Source organism: Malaclemys terrapin, chromosome 23 (genome assembly GCF_027887155.1).
Source record: "Malaclemys terrapin pileata isolate rMalTer1 chromosome 23, rMalTer1.hap1, whole genome shotgun sequence".
In the NCBI taxonomy this organism is placed as follows: Eukaryota; Metazoa; Chordata; order Testudines; family Emydidae; genus Malaclemys; species Malaclemys terrapin.
In genome coordinates this window covers 18,544,830-18,564,284 of record NC_071527.1, presented here as the reverse complement: position 1 = coordinate 18,564,284, position 19,455 = coordinate 18,544,830, and the positions used below count along the sequence as shown (strand labels likewise).

The 19,455-nt window shown below is 44.6% G+C and overlaps 1 protein-coding gene across 4 annotated transcripts in view; it reads left to right on the top strand.

The window, feature by feature from the left end:
• The window catches only part of SLC44A2 (solute carrier family 44 member 2), a 41,710-nt gene extending 24,017 nt beyond the window's left edge, over positions 1 to 17,693 (top strand). For 3 of the 4 annotated variants that reach the window (XM_054012913.1, XM_054012911.1, XM_054012910.1), the window contains 15 exons: positions 330 to 413; positions 1,260 to 1,372; positions 2,132 to 2,263; positions 3,116 to 3,215; positions 3,507 to 3,599; positions 3,844 to 3,931; positions 5,253 to 5,515; positions 5,643 to 5,737; positions 6,729 to 6,832; positions 7,308 to 7,381; positions 7,940 to 8,010; positions 8,289 to 8,377; positions 8,905 to 8,989; positions 9,940 to 10,095; positions 12,739 to 12,830. In XM_054012913.1, the coding sequence (XP_053868888.1) occupies positions 330 to 413; positions 1,260 to 1,372; positions 2,132 to 2,263; positions 3,116 to 3,215; positions 3,507 to 3,599; positions 3,844 to 3,931; positions 5,253 to 5,515; positions 5,643 to 5,737; positions 6,729 to 6,832; positions 7,308 to 7,381; positions 7,940 to 8,010; positions 8,289 to 8,377; positions 8,905 to 8,989; positions 9,940 to 10,061 (1,513 nt within the window). In that variant the 3' untranslated portion in view covers positions 10,062 to 10,095; positions 12,739 to 12,830. Of the gene's footprint in view, positions 1 to 329; positions 414 to 1,259; positions 1,373 to 2,131; positions 2,264 to 3,115; positions 3,216 to 3,506; positions 3,600 to 3,843; positions 3,932 to 5,252; positions 5,516 to 5,642; positions 5,738 to 6,728; positions 6,833 to 7,307; positions 7,382 to 7,939; positions 8,011 to 8,288; positions 8,378 to 8,904; positions 8,990 to 9,939; positions 10,096 to 12,738 lie in introns of all 4 variants that reach the window. The other variant, XM_054012914.1, reaches the window with a different exon arrangement.
• Positions 17,694 to 19,455: the final 1,762 nt, after the last annotated feature.

Sequence of the window (19,455 nt, the reverse complement as noted above, 5' to 3'; positions counted from 1 at the left end):
GTGCAAACACAGAACAGAGGGTCCCTGGCCTAAAGAGCTTACAGTCCAAGTCTAAAGACCAAACACAGGTGGAGACAGACAGCTGGTGGAGTACGGGCACAACAACCGCCCAGTCACTAACAAAATGTTTGTAGGCATCACAGCGGAGTTCTAAAAAGGTATCTGAAGGAAGACAATGAGGTAGCTTTGAGGATGTTCAGTGAGAACAATTCTTATCCTGGCACCGACAGGGCCTTGGTCGACCTATAAAGAGTGCAGGGTTGATCAGAAACTGACATGCCTCTCTTCCACCCCCACCCCCCACAACTCCCTGCTCTTTTTAATTCCAGAAAAGCAAATGTGGTTCTGGAAGCAAGACAACTGGCCATGAAGATCTTTGAAGATTACACAGTTTCCTGGTACTGGATAATAATGTAAGCAGAGACCTGAATGGCTGAGCTAATGCATACAAAGAGCATGATGTCCGACCCCCTTCCAGACAGAACTGTATGGGAACGGAGCCAGGGAGCCGCTAGTACTTAATGGGTGCAGAGTCTGGCAGAACATGTGCTGTCTGAGAACAGTGCGGCATTTGAATGAACATGTATCAAAGCTTGCTGGTTATGGAAGCTGTAGGGTTTTTCTATCCCCTGTGTAATGAGGTTGTGGTGGGGATTTTTCCACTCCACTTTGCTGATGGTAAAAAGGTGGTAGTGGAACTATGTTAAAATAAAGGAATTTAGAGGGATCTGAATGGAATCCAGGGTTTGTTTTTCTGTATTTGTTGGTTTCCGCGCCCACCCCCGATTCGAATCCACCACCAATGTGGCAGTGGCTGAGTCATTCACCTCTGACAGTTGGGCATCTTGTATGCAGTGAGTTTGGTGGGTCTCAGTCCAGTTCTTAGCAGGACACGTGTTGCCAGGACGAACTGCCCCCATTGTTGGTAGCCCCCATCTAGAGACCAAGGATTTGAACAGGCATTGGGGACTGACCTCTTCTCCCCCCTCCTCCAGGAATGAGAGACACAGAGAAGGCAGTTTAGGGGAAAGTTTGCTCTGAAGCTGCTTGTGTTGCATCTACTCTGGGGACAGAGGACTTCCATCAGTAAGCCTGCCAACTTAGTGCCTTCTGCTGCTGTTAAAGTTCACAGGAAAAAACAAGAGACTAAATCAGTTAATGGAACAAAGCTGCAGGGCACAGAAAATGGGAAGCTCTGACGCGGGCTTGTTTCTGTGTATGGTTCTGTGCTCATGAACTTGCCTCTCTCCCCTCCATAGAGGTCTCGTGATTGCCATGGTGTTCAGCTTAATCTTCGTTGTCCTGCTTCGCTTCCTTGCTGGGATCATGATCTGGGTGATGATTGTGCTGGTAATCTTGGTGCTGGGATACGGTGAGTGGCAGTCGAGCCCAGGGTCTCTGACGTGAGGCTGGCTCCAGGGACTCTCTTCGCATTCACCCTGCAGAACTATCTGAGATTGGTTTAGTGACTTAGCCGCTCAGTCTGTGTTCTAGTCTCTTCTGTTTCACTGTGATACTGCAGTAGGGTTGCAGGGCTCTTCTGCCTAAAGATGCAGTTATTTCCACTGACTTATGCTATTATTTCCAACCCAGGAGACAAGAGGGGATGGGAATATCCCTCTCTGAGGCAGAGGGACAGGGAGTTTTGCAAGGAAAAGCTGAGGGACAGCCAACCTTAGTCAGAAGTTTGTTTACATTAACAATAAAAATTAAGTAAGCTCCAGGAAGGAGGCAAGTTTGGACCATATCCAGCATGTACATTTTGTGTAGACCAGGGTGGGAACACACATGAACATCTGCTGGGGGGCGGGGAGACCTGACTATACTGGCTGACATCTTTTGGTCTGTCGCTTAACCCTAGTTTGTATGGGGCTGGGGCCAAAGGCCCTCTCCAGTTATCAGTCGTCTCTTTGCCTGGAGCTCCCCTGAATGCTTAGAGAGCAGTTGCTCCTGTAGATATGCATTGACTGAAGCCTCCTCATTCTTGCGTCCCAGAGAGCTGACAGATCCTCCCCACAGTCTCCTTTTAAAGATAGTTCCCGCTGGGTAGCAGATACTCTGAGCATGAGGTTAATCAGAGGCTGCTAACAGTTTCACTCTAAGGCAGTCAAATCTCTGCTTTCCATTGCAGGAATCATCCACTGTTACATGGAATATGCCCGACTAAAAGGAGAAGACGGCTCTGATGTTTCCCTGAAGGACCTGGGATTCCAGACGGATCTTCGTGTCTATCTCCACCTGAAGCAAACGTGGTTGGCCTTCAGTAAGTCTCTCTTCTGCTCTACTTGGCCTAGTGCAATGCAAACAAACATGGGGCTGTGGGACAACAAGCACTCCTGTATGCTGATCTCTTGCACTCGTTTGCTTGGAGGAAGAGGCTAGAAAGTAAGACATCATGAGGGTTTTAGGTCCTGCTGTCCTGCAAGAACAGGAGATGGTGGTCTGCGGATGCACAGCAAGTACCCACATACCTCCATATGTGATATTCCAATCAGGGGACTGTGTTCATGGCTGCATTCAACAGGCAGAAATGCCTGGCTGGGGGGGATGTGAATTTCAGTGCCGGACTGACTGCTCCTGGAGACAGGAATCCTCAATCTCCATAACAGGCCCACCAGCCTGGGCAGTGGTAGGACATGTCTTTTTCCTAAGCTCCTCTGGGGTTGTGAAGGGAAGAGAGTTCATCCTCCGTGGCCCTTCAGTCCTCTGACTTTCTGCTGAGGCTGCCAAGAAGGCCGCCAGTTTTTGTCCCTCTTGCAACCTGGATGCCTGGGAACTGGAGAGAAGGGAGAACTCCTTCAGAAACCAACATCTGAGGAGGACAATGACATCGCACAACTGCCTGGTCAATTATTTGGAAAAAAATGTAGACCGTCCCCTACAGAGGATATCTATGCTCATAGCCTCTAGAGAGTTTAAACCCAGGTGTATCAGTGATAATGCTAACCCAAAGTTGGTGGGTTTCCTTAGGACGCTGTGGAAGAAGAGGTGGTCTCTTCAAGGTGTGCTGCTCTCACATCTAGGGGCCAGCATTGTAGGATCCTACTACAAAGAAACCGCACGCATCCAGAGCTCTGATCATGGTACGACTCCAGTTTTCCCCTCTCTCTTTCAGTGATTATCCTGTGCATCATGGAGGTGATCATCATCCTGTTACTCATCTTCCTCCGCAAGAGGATCCTCATTGCCATTGCGCTCATCAAGGAAGCCAGCAGGTGAGCTTCGTGTGGACTGCAGCAGCCACATGCAATAGCCGGGAGTGCTGTGTTCACTTGGGGGGAGTGGTGAGGACCAACTCTTGCTGGGTCTAACACTGAAGCCAAGTCCCCCCTCTGGCCCATGATAGAGATGGCTGCGCAGTGGCGATTCCAAACCTGTGGTGGGAGGTTTGGGGTCTATGCAAAGCAAGCTGCTGTCTGTGGATGGTTTCTCCTCCACCTGTTTGGATTTCCCTTGCAATGGGAGGATTTTTTTGTTGTTTTTACTGACTCTCTCTTCCCTGGCAGGGCTATTGGTTATATCATGACGTCGCTGGTGTTTCCTCTGTGCACCTTCTTCCTGGTGTGTCTCTGCATTGCTTACTGGGCCAGCACCGCTGTGTATCCTTCCATCTTCCTCTCTCCTCCATCCGCAAAGAACCCCTGGTGTGGTGGGGGCAGAAATCTCACATCCCTCAGAAGGCTAGACATTTTTTGGTATTATTTACTTACATGTATCCAGTCTCATGATCAAATTAAAAAAAAAAAAGTGGTTAACAGGATGGTAAGAGCAGGTCTGTATGGGACAGATAGAGAATTAGGTCCAGTCTCATAAAGTTGAATCCCCTTAACTGCTTTTTCCCAGTTTCTTATCTACTTCTAATGAGGCTGTCTACAAGGTGTTTAACGAAACGTCTGAATGTGCTTATGCTGGGCAGATCTGCATACCAGAGGTGAGGGGCTCTCTGAATAGTCACAATTGAACATGTTAACACCTGTTAATACATCCCAGAATCATGTTTGCTTAACAGGTGTGTTGTGAGCAAGACATGAGAAGTCATTCTTCCGCTCTACTCTGCTCTGGTTAGGCCTCAGCTGGAGTATTGTGTCCAGTTCTGGGCACCGCATTTCAAGAAAGATGTGGAGAAATTGGAAAGGGTCCAGAGAAGAGCAACAAGAATGATTAAAGGTCTTGAGAACATGACCTATGAAGGAAGGCTGAAAGAATTGGGTTTGTTTAGTTTGGAAAAGAGAAGACTGAGAGGGGACGTGATAGCAGTTTTCAGGTATCTAAAAGGGTGTCATAAGGAGGAGGGAGAAAACTTGTTCACCTTAGCCTATAAGGATAGAACAAGAAGCAATGGGCTTAAACTGCAGCAAGGAAGGTCTAGGTTGGACATTAGGAAAAAGTTCCTAACTGTCAGGGTGGTTAAACACTGGAATAAATTGCCTAGGGAGGTTGTGGAATCTCCATCTCTGGAGATATTTAAGAGTAGGTTAGATAAATGTCTATCAGGGATGGTCTAGACAGTATTTGGTCCTGCCATGAGGGCAGGGGACTGGACTCGATGACCTCTCGAGGTCCCTTCCAGTCCTAGAATCTATGAATCTATGTTGGACTTAATAAGATTAGTCTCTTGAGCAGACATATTGTGCAAAAGCCAATTTGGCGGCTACTGTAGCCTCCATCCCTGGAGTACCATATGGCTCCCATTTGCTGGGACAGTCTCTCGGGCTAGCTAAACTGTACCCTCCCCACCCTTTGTTCATGTTTACACTCTTCAGATCTGCTGATTGCTCTCCTCCCCCTCATAATCCTCCTTTAACCACTGTATATACTTGACCCTCTCCACCTCCAAGCCCCTCTTGAGAGTGGGAAATATATATTCCCATTTTCCAGAGGAGAAACTGAGGCACATACTTGGCTGAGGTTGCAAAGGAAGTCCTGTGTCTGAGTGAGAATTAGAACTTGGGAGTTCCTGACTCCCCGCCTTGAGTTTAGTTCATGCCTTTACCCCTCATCTTTGTGATGTTGAGGCACCTGAGATCTTCACAGTACTCTCAGGGGCTCAGTGAGTAGTGTATAGACAAGTTCTTTTACCCATCTGAAATGCAACTGCTTCTGGGGTTGAACATGGTGTATGAGAAGTGAAGAAATAATTTCCTGGACTCAAACTCCAGAAGTGGCTTTTGGGTTGGCGAGAACTACTGTCTATCTAGGTTCTTGTATGGGCCTCATCTCTGCAATATCTGAGTGTCTCTAATTCTCTCTAGACATTCAATATGACCAACATCACCAAAAAGTGCCCAGATGCCCGCTGCCTCTTCACATTCTATGGGGGCGTGACGGTCTACCACAAATACCTCATCGTCTTCCAGATCTATAATGCCTTTATGTTCTTCTGGCTGGCCAACTTTGTGATTGCGCTGGGCCAGGTCACGCTAGCCGGAGCCTTTGCTTCCTACTATTGGGCCTTCAAGAAACCTGATGACATGCCGGCTTTCCCCCTCTTCTCTTCCTTCGGCCGGGCACTCAGGTGAGCATGGAGCTTTTCCAAAGAGAGGTTTGGGTTTTCTTGTTGGCTACAGGAGAAATAACTTAAAAGCAAAAATGCCACAAAGCTGCATCTTACAGAGGTCCTCTCCTCCTCTTCCCCGTGGCAGGTATCACACTGGCTCGATGGCCTTTGGGTCTCTGATTCTTGCCATTGTCCAGATCATCAGGGTCCTTCTGGAGTACCTGGATCACAGGCTGAAAGGTACGCAGTTGAGGATAATTTGGGAAAGGGCAGGTGGGGGACAAACAAGGTGAGCAAAGTTTCTCCATGTCGAGTCACAACTCAGAATAATTGGGTCTGTGTAAGCAGATGGTATTCCTGCCCTACTTCAAACTTGCCCTTTTCCTTTACCTTTGTATCTTATTACTGAATTTAAACATAGGTACTACTCTGTGCTTCCTTCTGAGCCTAGCTGTTCCTAAAGGCTTTCTCTGTCAGACCCCCTCTTCTCTGGATTTTTCTGCCTTTTTGGGCAGAGAGACCTTACATACTCCTCTTGGGTAGGCACTAACCCACTTGGTCTGATTGGCAGTGAGTCAGTAGAATGGCTCTGGACTTCTGTGCAGAATTGCACTTGACACTCTGTTACAGTCCTGGTCTGACCAAATGACTTCAGTGACTGTGAAATGTGAGCTTTGAATTAAAACGCAAGAACGACACGTGAGACCTTTCTCCCGGTACGATTCTCCAGAGCACCCTCTCTGTCCACAGGAGTAGTACAGTCCAGTGGGTAGGGTTCTCACTCCAGACGAGAATACTAAAATCCCAGTGCTTCCACTGGCGTGATGGCTGTGGCTAACTGGAATACCCAACCTAAAACTGACATGGGATGCTCAGGATGAAGCGAGGGACTGCTGTTTGCTTCTTCTCTGAGGACACTTGTGATTGTGGATGGCTAAAAAAGAAAATTGGTTTATGTTTCCTGAAATTATCTGTGCAAGAGAAGGTAGCTGCCAGCTACATCTGTCAAAGTGATGGTGCTGTGACATAGGGTTAAGCTGAAAGGAGCAAAGAGAAATGGCTGGAGAACAGATATGGGTGGGAACTGTGCACAGGATGGGGGCTGGAAGGATGTGTTGCAGGGAGCGAGGTGTCTGTTGCTGAGATTTTTGATACTTGAAGAGTTGCTGTTTCAAAGAACAATTTTCTCTTCTGCTCCACACTCTTTCCACTGTGTCTCTTGTGCTTTTAGCTGCTGAGAATAAGTTTGCCAAGTTCCTGCTGACCTGTCTCAAATGCTGCTTCTGGTGCCTGGAAAAATTTATCAAGTTCCTGAACAGGAACGCATACATCATGGTGAGGACCCCAGTTTAAGAATGCCACCAAATACCCAGTGAATAGGGAAGGTCACAGTAGATTTGGAGATTCTCCAAAAGGGACTGTTTCTGAACACTCCTTCCCACCCCATCAATGGTTGGCTTCCCCTAGCTCCATGAAGATCCCATTTAGGTCTTAAGAGGCATTCGCTGTCTTACGTGAGTGACCCAATATCCAGCAGTGTCCACGAGATCAGCAGATCAGATCTGCCCTGTGTACTAGTGAGAGATGGCACAGGTTTCAAACAGAATGGCCGCTTGGCACATTCTGCCCTGGCAGTGTGGTGGAGGGGCAGGGGGTCTCTTTACCCTAATGCGGCTCTGAATGACTAATCTGTACAGCATCAGTTTGGTGACAATCTTTAGGCTTCAGGGCAAAATCTTCTGGAAAAGGCCATGATTCCTACTGAGTAACCCCATTACTTCTCTGTGTCCTTCTTTGTGATCTGTCCCAGATTGCCATCTATGGCACCAACTTCTGCACTTCAGCCAAGAATGCATTTTTCCTGCTCATGAGAAACATTATCAGGTAAGAGCCTGGAAACTGGTGGGATCCTCCCTCCTCCAAGACTACCCAACGAGGAAATGCCTCCTCTTCCCCAGGGCTACTCTTTACCAGGCTTGGTCAGGGTAGCTGACTGAGGGCATGACGTGGGTACAGCCAAATCCATTAAAGTAGCTTGGGAGGCCTTGCCACGGATAGAGAGGTGACCTGTGGAAGAAGTTGTGTTGGGAATGGAGAATAAGAGGTAGTAGCTAGAGGTAGGAGGACAGGGAGATATTCTAGTCCCACTTGGAAGTAGCCTCTCTGGGGATATGTAAAGGTGGCTTTTGTATCTGAAACCATTTCAGAGGCCTGTGTGAACAACTGACTCTCACTGTAGATATCCAAGGTCTGTTTATCTGCCAGATATCAGGTGGGAACTGCAAATTGGCTCTAGGTTTGCACAAACCATTGTGTCTTTAGCCCCTTAGCAACCCTTATCCTAGGTTGTCTTTATCACAGAGGAGCTTGGATGCACTTTGCCTCTTTTTCTTCCCCCATCCTGGAGGGTACGGAAAGACATTCACATCTCTCTGTTTTCAGGGTGACTGTTTTAGATAAAGTCACAGATTTTCTGCTCTTCCTTGGTAAACTCCTCATCGTGGGAAGTGTTGGTAAGTTTGCGATCTCAGTCCTCTTCCAGGGCTTACTTCGGGTAAGCCCCTCCCCCTGAACCCTGTGTTTGTAGAGACTGGCGAAAGCTGCATGTCCTTGCATCTTCTCAATTCCTTGCAAATCTCCCCAGTCATTCCAGGAATGGCATTCCAACTTCCTTTCCATAATCCCCCTACCAGGTCTCTAAATTCACCTTCCTCCTCCCCTAATGTTGCCCTTTCTTGCTTGTCACTAGTGCATCTCACAAACACCTGTATTTTTATTTTCTCCTCTCTAGGAATCATCGCCTTTTTCTTCTTCACTCAGCGGATAGATGTGGTTCGGGACACTGCACCTCCTCTCAATTACTATTGGGTCCCTATCCTGGTGGGTATCTTACTTGCCTTACAATGAATTTAGGGACGTTAGCCTTTCTCCGGAACATATGTAGTTTGAGCAGAGAAAGCTTCCTCCGCTCACTGTCCTCCAGGAGTCCCTCTTTGTAAAGGAAGGAGAGCTCATTCTCAGTTTCCCATTCAAACCATGGCTTCTCTGCAGAGTCCGCCAATTAATGCAGAAGCACATCTCCCCATGGGCACTTCCAGGCAGCTGCACTGAGCCAAGCCCGGCCAGCTTCCATTCGCTGGTGCTACCGTGCCTGAATCAGGTTGGGCAGGGCCATTTCTTTTCCTATGGAAACAGAAGGGGGAACTGTGAGTGGAGTTCAGCAGGTCTTTTCTCTCTTTCAAGGGACCTTCTGCAGCGTGTTGCTCTCCATACTGGTATCAGGTTATAGATTTCAAGACCAGAAGGGATCATTGTGATCATCTAGTCTGACCTCCTAACACAGGGCAGAGAACTGCCCCAGAATAATTCGGTTCAGCATTGAGATGACAACCCGGTTTCTCTTACAGACTGTGATCATAGGCTCCTATCTCATTGCACACGGATTCTTCAGCGTCTATGCCATGTGTGTGGACACCCTCTTCCTCTGCTTCTGTAAGTAACTGGGCCGCATGGGTTTTGGAGCTCAGTTGAGTATTACTTTGTACTACTTTGTGGCTACACCTCTGTCACCCCAGAGGGCTGGCCTGTGGAACTCTTCTGTTGTGTTTGGCTCATGCAGCCTTTCTTTGACTACTTGTCACTTCATAGTTTGCTTCTGCTCTACTGAACCACTTCCACCGACATGGCTTCTGCTTATAAAAGAGGGCAGCACACCACAAAGGGACGCTCCAATCTCCATCCTCCCCGTTCCCAAGAACTGAGATGTCATACTTTTTTCCTTAGTCTAGGGCTTCCCCATACTTCTCGTTGCCATTAAAGGCTGTTATGGGCCCTGGCAAACCTCCAGCTTTCCTCTGCATTACAGCTCCATTAATCTCTAACGCTGCCTCTTGTGCATGGGCTGCAATGGGAAGGATGTGCCCAGGGCTTAGAGCACTTGGGCAAATCTTTCAAAAATGCCAAAGGATTTAGAAGTACAAGTCTTCAAAATCTCCCCCTAAGAGCTGCGTACAAAAATGTGCATGCACTAACTCGGCATCAGTGATTTAAAACCCTGAATAAAATGAGATGATGGAAGAACCCCTGAAAGCTAACTCCTTCTTCTATCATTTCTAAAACTGTGAAGTTCTCTTCTGCCTCTCCCTCTTCACCACCCCCATCACCACTCTAACAAGCAGCTCCTGTACACCATGCTTGGTAGCAATAGAAATTTGTAGCTCAAAACTAGACTCTCTGTAATCTGTTTTAGTCTCTCTACGTTTCTTGGTACTTTGATCTCGGTGGTGGAATCTAATTACAACTAACGTCAGTTTTTCCTTTTTTTTCTCTCCCTCTGTTGTTCTTCTCTCTTGTTTTTGCTGTGCTGCTCCCCTTGCTCCTCCACTGCTTCTCATTCCTCCTTTCCGTGGCCACTTCCTTCATCTTCCTGGGGTTGCGAAAAGGTGAAGACCTGGAGAGGAATGATGGATCTCCTGAGCGACCTTACTACATGTCCCCAGAGCTGAGTGAAATCCTGCTGAAGGGGAGCCTAGAATCATCCAAAAGTGCTGATAGCCAAGGATAGGGCTCAACTTTCTGAGCAGGATGGGCTAGCGCATGTGGGTGTCTTGTAGAAGACTTGTGCTCACCCAGTCAATCTGTAATTGTGTGGTATTCTTCCAAGGCTCCACCCTGGTGGTGCATGATTTTCAGCTGGTTGTCCTGGGAATTCTTGAGGGTAGAGGAGGTGTTGATTTTGGAAGGACAGTGCAAGTGGGTGAATGCTGTATCAAATCCATGTTCCTTCCCCCAACTGATATTCTTGTACCAAAATGGGTGGAACTGTAATTGGGACTCTTGTGCATTTGACATAATCATCTTCTAGAATGAAGCTTGAGTCCCACCTGTCCATTGATGCATGATACATTTTGCTAACCTAAGCAACAAGATTCTGCCTCCACTGAAGCCAAAGTTGGGTTTATATATACACAGGATAGTGTATATCTCACTCATTTAAAAAAATTATCTTGCATCCTCTCGCACTCTCAATTGCCTATAATGAAGGGGCATTGTAGCTACTTCTGGAATGTCCTTTAAAAGTTGACTGACTTTTGCTCTGTCCCGTTCTATGCTCTATTTGTGGGGGAGCTGTTTCTCTTTGCAGTTGGTGAGATGCTAATTTGTAGAATGATCAAGAGGTTTACAGCTACCCATATGTCAATCTGTTCTGGATGCAACTATATTTTCCTCAGCCCCTAGCTAGCTGCAAAGAGAAATTAACCACTTTTCTCACTACTATTTCTATGCAAAATGCAGCTGGCAGATCTGAAGTTTTCTTTACTGGGTGACATATGCTTCACTTTCAAATCTGTTGTGTCCACGAGGGTCCTGGAAACCTTTGTGTCCCAAAATGGAATTCTCTCTGTTTAAAGTAGGAAACTTGTAGTTGCTGTTTTCTCAGAGAGGTTATTTTTGGGGGGATGAACACGTTGGCAGGAATTTTAAGTTGAAAAATGTAATTGATCTTTTCACTTGTATGTACAGCTTGACTTGTATAGAATTCTTTCAGTCTGTCTCCCACACTTCCTGGTTGGCTACTCACTTAACTAGTAACTAAATGGAAGATGGCAGATCTTTGTGGTAACCGGCTTACAGAACTCTGCTCATTCCTGAGGTAGTTCAGATGATGATTGTCCCATTTTTCCATCAGAAAGATAGATGGAGGGGGTGGAGCAGCTTTCCAGGGTTATGGCCTCCAGGTCTTTCAAATAAGATCATGGCACCTTCTTAACTCACAGCCAAGTGCAGTCAGGACAGTTGCGTAGAAAATAACTGAAGCTGAGCTACATAGAACAGAAAGGGACTCCCTAAATAGCATATGACTTCCCTTTAGCCACTAGACCATCCATCAAATCTAGATGCCACAAGAGTCTGTGATTATGTACCCAGTGTTAATGACTGGAAAAGCAAGAGAAAATGGCAGATATTACATTTGGAGGTGTTGCAGCATGATGGTGGACAGAAATAGTACAACTGAATCTAGAGAGGTTTGACAGATGGCCAGTTTTTAAAGTTTTCGGCATCTAAAACATGCCCGCAAACACCCGATGGATCTTCACCTTATTTTCTCCTTACTATATCAAGGACTAGAAGGATGTTGTGTGGGGTTTGTTGTCTTATTTTGATTGATTTAGGAAGAGTCTCTTCCTTGAGGACTCAATTCTGCGAACACTGCCAAATCTTGCATTACAAATTCCCATCCAAATAAGGTTCCCATATTTTGAGTCTTATCCTTTTAGGAAAAAGTTGCTGGGTGTCAATGCTCGTGCCCTCATCACTATGCCATCAACCTCAAAATATTCCAGGACTGTTTCACTAAGCTATGAAGCTGATGGTCTCTGTGATTTTGGCAACTATTCTCCTATGGCTTTTGCTGGAGCTGCTGCTCTGCTTTGAACAGCTAGCGTCTGAACAATATATTCTGTGCCAGGGACATGCCTAATTATTATGTATGTACTGTATGTTGACAAGGGTGTTGTACACTAGGTGAACTGGGCCAAACAAATAACAAGTGACTTGCTTTACAGTCAAGTCATGAGCAGTTACACTATACTGAAGAACAATGAGTGAGCATTGTCTTGCCGCACTATCCCCAAGTAATGGTAATCTCTGTATTTCCAGGCAATGGTAGTATTGAGCAACCTGTTCTGTTCATATAGGAGGAGCCACTGTCTTAGCTGATTTGTAACCTAACACTTTAGCCCCCCTGCTCCTTCCAAATAGATGTTGATAAACAGCCTCCCTTCAGGAGACCAATACTCTGTCTTTAAAATGGGAGTGGAACAAGTGTAATTGTGACTTTTACATTTGGAAGCTGCATACATCAAGGGCTTTAGAAGAAACACAGAATACACATACATGCACTGCCTGTGAGAAGCAGAAGGGCATCCACATCTCAACTGGGTATTTAACGGATGAGTATTACATCTGCTCTTTTAGCACTTGTCTGTCTCTAGACTTCTTAACTGCACCTTCTATGACCATCATAGGGACCACAGCAACTTTCCCCAGCATCCAACTCAGTCTGAATCATGGAAAGGTTGTGCATGTAGATGTGAGAGCACCTGCTGTTTAAATGGCACTGAAAACAAATGTATCCCTCCGGGGCTTGGCATGCCCAGTAACTGGTTCTAGTTTGAGGTGTTTACAACCCTGCAGTACTTAAGCTCTGTATTTTAACCTCCCCTCCCTCCCCCCTGCAGTGGAAGACCTGGAACGTAATGATGGTTCATCTGAAAAGCCTTACTTCATGTCGTCTGACCTGAAAAAACTTCTGAACAAGACAAACAGAGGTCACCCGAATGCATAGCAACCTCCTCTTTCCTCACTGCTCTCTTCACTTCTATTTGTCCCTTCCCAGTTTTCATTTCAGGAGCAAAGCTGCATGGATAACATACAGCATTAAGTGCTATTAGTCCAATATGCAAACCTTGTTAGTACTTTGTGAACTGCAGTATCCTTTACTCAAATTAAGATGGACGGCTTTGGCTGTCAGCCTCTGCATTGGCCACAAGCTTGTCCACAGCAGTGGAAATTGTTTCTGGAGAGCATTTTGCTGGATTTTCCTTCCTCAGATAGAGAGAAGGGATTAGTGTCAATAGTTCTACATAAGATTGTTAGGCATTGCTAAGTAAAAACTGAGCCCACTGCCCTAGTGGACAGGTATGCACTACTGCAGAACCCAGCACTACTGGGACTCTGTTGGTCTCAGGAGAGAGATGAAGAAATAATTGGTCAGTTTACAGCTGAGGCCCACTGATGTAAGGTTAACTTGCCCTGCCTTTGTCCATCTCCATCTATGCCAGAGACTGAATTCAGTCTACAGGTGTGAAGCCAGCACCAATCACAGATTCACAGACACCAAAGGAATTTTAAAATAAAACTACTAAATCTATCACACCAGTAAAGCTATATCATTACCTCCTCCATTAACTTGCTAGAACATCACTAACATACTTGACTGCACTCAGATACTACCATGTTGGACACATTAAATACCTTAATTGATTGAGGAATGCACCTACTAATGCCTTGTCTTCATGGATGATGGGAGGGACAGAAGAGAAACCTGCAGTGTTAAGCAAGCTGTAGAACTTGAACAGCAGAGGAAATGCAAAATACTCGGATAAGCACTTGGTAGGGAGCATGCGTGTCTGGATAGTCATTAGTATTACTGATGAAAGCTCTATGTATTTGTTTTGTCTCTTCAGTGAGATTGACAGCCCAGGAGTGTGCTGCTTCTGTACCTTTAACTTGTTTGGTTTATTGGAAAAATCCAGCATTATATGCAAAAACACATTTGAATGCATGTGAAAGAAAGGATGGTCACTGTTGCTTTATATGTGTGTGTGTGTGTGTGTGTGTGTGTGTGTGTGTATATATATATATATGTAAAGAGCTGGCTTATGTAAAAGTATTGTTAACTGGGGTGAAAGAAGCCAAAGGGTCAAACAAACTTGCGTTGCAGTTCTGAAAGCCACTGTATTCTGTGAACTCTACCATGTGATGGGTGCACCTGCTGGGAAGCTCCAGTCAAGGGCAGCTTCCACCTAGAGAAACACCAGCAATATGTGTGAGAGAAAAAGTGAGACTGGAATGCCACTGAACATTAGAAAGCCCAGTGTTGCAAATTAAGTTATCAGTCATGTTAAGAATCACTGTAGTTTCCTTTAAATGGTCATCTCTCTGACTGTGTCCAATGTTGGCAAAACTGGTAATGTACCACAGGTGCAACTCTGCCTCTGATAGCAACAGTAGAAGCCGCAGAGTAGACAGGACTCAGTTTTTTACCAGTGATCAGGGTTGGCCAGGATGGTGGGGAAAAAGGACAGGTGTTGGGCTACATTACAGCATCCACTGTTGCTACTGCTAGTTGTGAATTACAGGTTCTATTTTCACTAGTGTAGATGGAGCCTTCTTGGGGATAGGAAAGCTGGTCAACCTCATGACTTTATTATTTTTAATCTGCTTAAATAAATTGAAATGGGGCTATTTGGATGGTTTACAGCTTCCAAATGATGCAGGAACACAGAGGTGCAAAGAGGCATTGTGAGGTTATCTGGACACTTTATTTTTTAAACAAAAAGGAACTCTTTATTTCATTATTTTAATTTGGCCAGTTACTTGTAACATTTAATTTGTGCTAAAGGTTATATTTTACTTTTTTTATACCTATTTCTAGTAACTTTTTGATCCTGTAGTATTTTTTGTAAGACATGAGAATTGTTTTATATCTAAAATATTAAAGGGTTTTTTGGTTTTGTACATTTTTGTTTTTATTAGTTGTACCCATGAGCTCCAGTACTGTTATTGGTCAATATTGCTTCTTCCGTTCAACAGAGAACTTAGATACTGGTATAGCCCCTTAGCCATAAAGTCACACCAGCCTGAAGCACAGCTTAGATCTCATTACAGTAGTAAATTTGTGATTATAACTTTTGTTAGTTTTCTTTCTCTCCAATGGATGATCAGTTTTGCACGTTTGAAAGGTTGGTAGTTTATAATGAAAACCAGTTACCTTGGACATTTTGCTTTAGTTTTAAATAAGCAAATAAAAATGATCAAGTTGTTGAGTTTGCAGAGGCAGCTCTAGCTACTCTTCTAAACCACTCTGCAATGGAAAAGACTCACATGCTGTTGCCAAGTTGCTATTTATTTAATACTTAGAACTTTACAAGTTCAAAGCACTTGTCAAACGCATTAATCCTCCCAAAGTCCTGTTAGGCAGGTATTATCCCCACTTTACCATTGCAGAAACTGTGGCAGATATGTGCTCTGACCTTGCCCAAAGCTTCCACTGGGAGTTGGTATCAGAACTTTGGATTGGAACTTAGGAGTTTCTTATTCCTAGAACTGTCCTTTGGACCACTGGGTCTCAGAGGCATTAGGGTCTACATTAGGAAGCTGATCCGTTGCTGACAATAGCAGGGGGTAACCAGTCCCCTTGAACTGGTGTGGGAAAAGCTCTGCTAGTGTAGATAGGACCAATTACTCTTCAACACTGTTATAAGAAAATATGACAGACTTGCCAGATCACTGACCAAAAAAAAACCAGCCCCAAAACAAACCTTACCAAAACACTGTACTGCATACGCTGTTCTCCCTTTGCAGAAAGGATGAGAGCAATAAGTAATATCTGTCACATGTGATTTGTTCTCTCACTTAACTCACTACTGGAAGGTGCTCAGATGCCACAGGTGCAGTATAAGAACCTATACAGAACTGAGGGGAAGAAAAAAAAAAAAAAAACCCACCTGAGCAGGAGTTGCCCCCGTCAATGACTCACTGGCTAAACCTCTTTGAAACTACAGCCTGTTACATAGATAATTTGTGTGCTGTGGAGTCAAGTCTCCGAACCTGGCATCATCTACCTGTCTCCTACAGCTTGGCCTTGCCTGACAGCTAGTAATCCCTTCAATAGGGCTATATATACCCAAAATGTCCACAGAAGCTACATTAAAGGATTTCTCACTCTACCCTTACATAAACTCCTGGTGACTCCTTTAGAATCCCCTTCCCATTTTAAAATATAACCCCGTGTGAACTTCATATGTCCTGTTACACATCATATATTTATAGTGCCACTTTTTTTAACTAATCATAAAGGTAGGGTGACAAACTGCAATTCTAGGAAATAAAAGGCAATTGCTCCTTAAAAACCAGCTTTTCCCCTACTTCATCCCCTATGTTTTATTCATGGCACAAAATCCTAGACTTATAGCGCATGATCTTTACCTGAAAACAGACTATCAAATGTTGCTTACTGGAGATGGGCTGTGGGACAGTAAGCACCAGATACAGGATGTTCAAAAGGCCAGGATGGATGGTCACCTAGGTAAGGGGACAGGAATGGTTATAGAAACTAAAGTACAGATTTGAATTACTGGCATCTAATGGAAAATGTTCGCAAAATGTTTTGTGCAAGATTATTCTGCTCGTCTATTGCTCTTTTTTTATCTCTTCCACGGTCTTTTGTTTTGTTTTGCATGAGGACAGGCTCTGTGGGTGGTCTATTTCTGCTGCTTGTTTCTCCAGCTCAACTGCTAATTATTTTTTTAATAGAATCATTTTGGTTGCTGTAGAAATAAAGTTCTAAAATAGCAGGTACCCAGGAGGACCAACAGCATAGGCGATTTCAGGGTCTTTCTGTTCTTAGGATATTTTTCTCATAAGATGGCTCATTTTAAGTCATTATGGAAAGATTTGTAATTTCAGGCATACAAGAGTTGATGAGGAAGCATAGTTCCAGCAGAAACCATTGCTTTGGCTTAGGATGTATTCTGCAGACTCAGTTGTGGTCTAAGAAACTATGAAATTTAAGGAACAGGATGGGATGGAAGTCCCAGTTCAATCTGATTTCCATTAGGGAATTTAATACCAGAAAGCAGCCCTCTCTCTGCCTTCATAGTCTTGATATAATTGTAACGTAGCCTCTTCCCCCTTTTTAAAGATGACAACTCCACCTACACTATACTATAATGAACATGCTTCTTTATTCATCCTGATGAAGTAGATAAACATTGCAGGGGTCCTGCCTTCTGCAGCAAAGGGACATATCTTTTATTAAGGAGCTGTTCAGAATATTAATGTTGTCATCGAATCACTCCGACTGGAAAGACAGTCTAGTTCATTTACACATGCACACTGTGTGGCAGGATGCTAAAATAAACTCCAGTGATTGATCGTTATGCTGTGACTTGGTGATTCTCACTATCTCCTTATGGAAGCCTGTTTCTGTTACTCAATTGACTGTGATTAGAAGCTTTTTTCCTGACGTACCTAAGCTGCATCATAAAGCCATAACTGCTCATCTTACCTTTAAGAACAACTGTCCCTGACTGCCTTTAAAATATCCCTTTATATCTCTGTAAACCACTCATGTTCCACTTTCTTCCCTGGATCCTTCAGGGTTGATCCTGCAATGGTATTTTGCCTGTACAAAGACTGCAGGATTGGCCTCTCTGTTGTTGTGATAACTGTCCCTTCCTGTGATTTCCCAAAGATGCTCACTCTATGCAGGGGGGCCTTTTATGCAAAATAAAATAAAAACCAACAACCTTGAGTGGGGATGTATGTGTATATTTCCAATATATATGTGATATTCCATTATATCGATGTCAGCATTCCAACCACAAATAAAGTGCCTACTTGGACTCGAGCTTGGCTTTCCTCCGAGTGGATCATTCTGATTTGTGTGGCTAATCCGTAGCCAGATTACACTGTCATGACAAATAGTCAACTGAAATCTCTTCACTACTTTCATTTCTCCTCTTTCTGATAAGGTAGGTGAACAAATCAGCATTGCTGTCATAACAGAGTAACATTCTACCACATGCAGAAGGGTGTTTGACTGAATTCCACCAAATGTCCAAATTTTCACTGTGGGAAAGGGAGGACACAGCAAGCCCAAAGCCTGGACCAAAGAAAATACAGTAGAGAGAGAATCAGACTCCCTGGCCCTAACTAAACAGGTCATTTTAGGGAGTCCCTCCACCATTGGTCCAACACTGATGCTAGCAACACAGAGAGCATTTGTGTGGGTGAGCTTCTTTGTGTCTTTACCAATGAGTTGTCCAGACTGCTGAGGTAGATGACAGTGATAAAAATGCCATCTAGCAGTCTACATATTACACCCTTTATCTAGCTGGCATGGCTAAAAATAGTAAAGGTGCAGTGTCCTGGGCTGTACAAGCCCACCTGGGATCTTGATTACATTATGGTGCTAGCCTGCATTGAGGCTTTGCTATTGAGTTGTGCTAGCTAGGTTAAAGGTAGTACAGGTATGCCTACCTAAGCTGCAATCACACCTTTGACTGCACTGTAGACATACCCTGAGTCTGGATCAAAGACTGGGACTCCAAGGTTGCTAATAGCCATCACTGGCTGTTGTTTCTTGACATTTTAAGGAGACATTATCACTCATCTCCAGGAACTTGGGTCACTCAGCTACTTATCAAAATCATCCTAAAGAGTTACAAATAAATCTCGGCAAATTTCTAGACACTTCCACAATATTTTCCACAAATGGTGCAACATTTTCTTCTCCCCTCCAGTTACAGCCTCCCTTTCACTTTGATACTTTGACTTAGCAAATGCAAAGAAACCAAATCAAAAGTTCTCCTACCATAGCACCACTGTAACCAAAAGGCACTTACTACCACCTTCTCCATATGCGCTACTCTGGTAAAACCTCCGATCTCTTCTCGCAATTGCGTTCCCCAAACAAAGGCTGTTCAGTGGGTCACCCATCCATCCAAAATCAAACATTTTCTGCCTCTTCCTTACACTGAAGAGTTCTCAGCAACAGTAGATAGCAGGATCCTGTTTTGTTGACTGCATCTAAACAATACAATGGATGAAGAAAATCATAAGTGCACTTAGACCGACTAGGATAATAGTGTGCAGGTGCTGTGTCTGTCTGCACGCTAAAATTAGCAAGTAACACAAATGGAAGTTATTAGAAATAGCTATGTAGCTACTTCAGTGTCATGGGGTCTCAAATAAACTAGGGGGACCAGATGTCCTGATTTTATAGGGACAGTCCCGATTTTTGGGTCTTTTTCTTATATAGGCTCCTATTACCCCCCACCCCCATCCCGATTTTTCACATTTGCTGTCTGGTCACCCTACAAATAAACTGAATTCTTCAGAGAGTAATATCCATGGAACAGCACATCCAAAGTTTGCTTTAGCAAGGGATGCGCAGCTGTAGTGATTATTTATGTGCATTGTCAACTTGCCAACAGTCTGAAACCTTCTCCAAGTGAAAGGTACAGAATTTTAAAAGCCACAATGCACCCAAGCATAATATTGTCTCTTGCTTGGAAGCTGACTTGAAATGGCTTGTTTGGCGAGTTCACAAGACTAGCAAAGCAGGGACTTGATCCTGCAATCCTCACATGACCTTGATGGACTGAGTA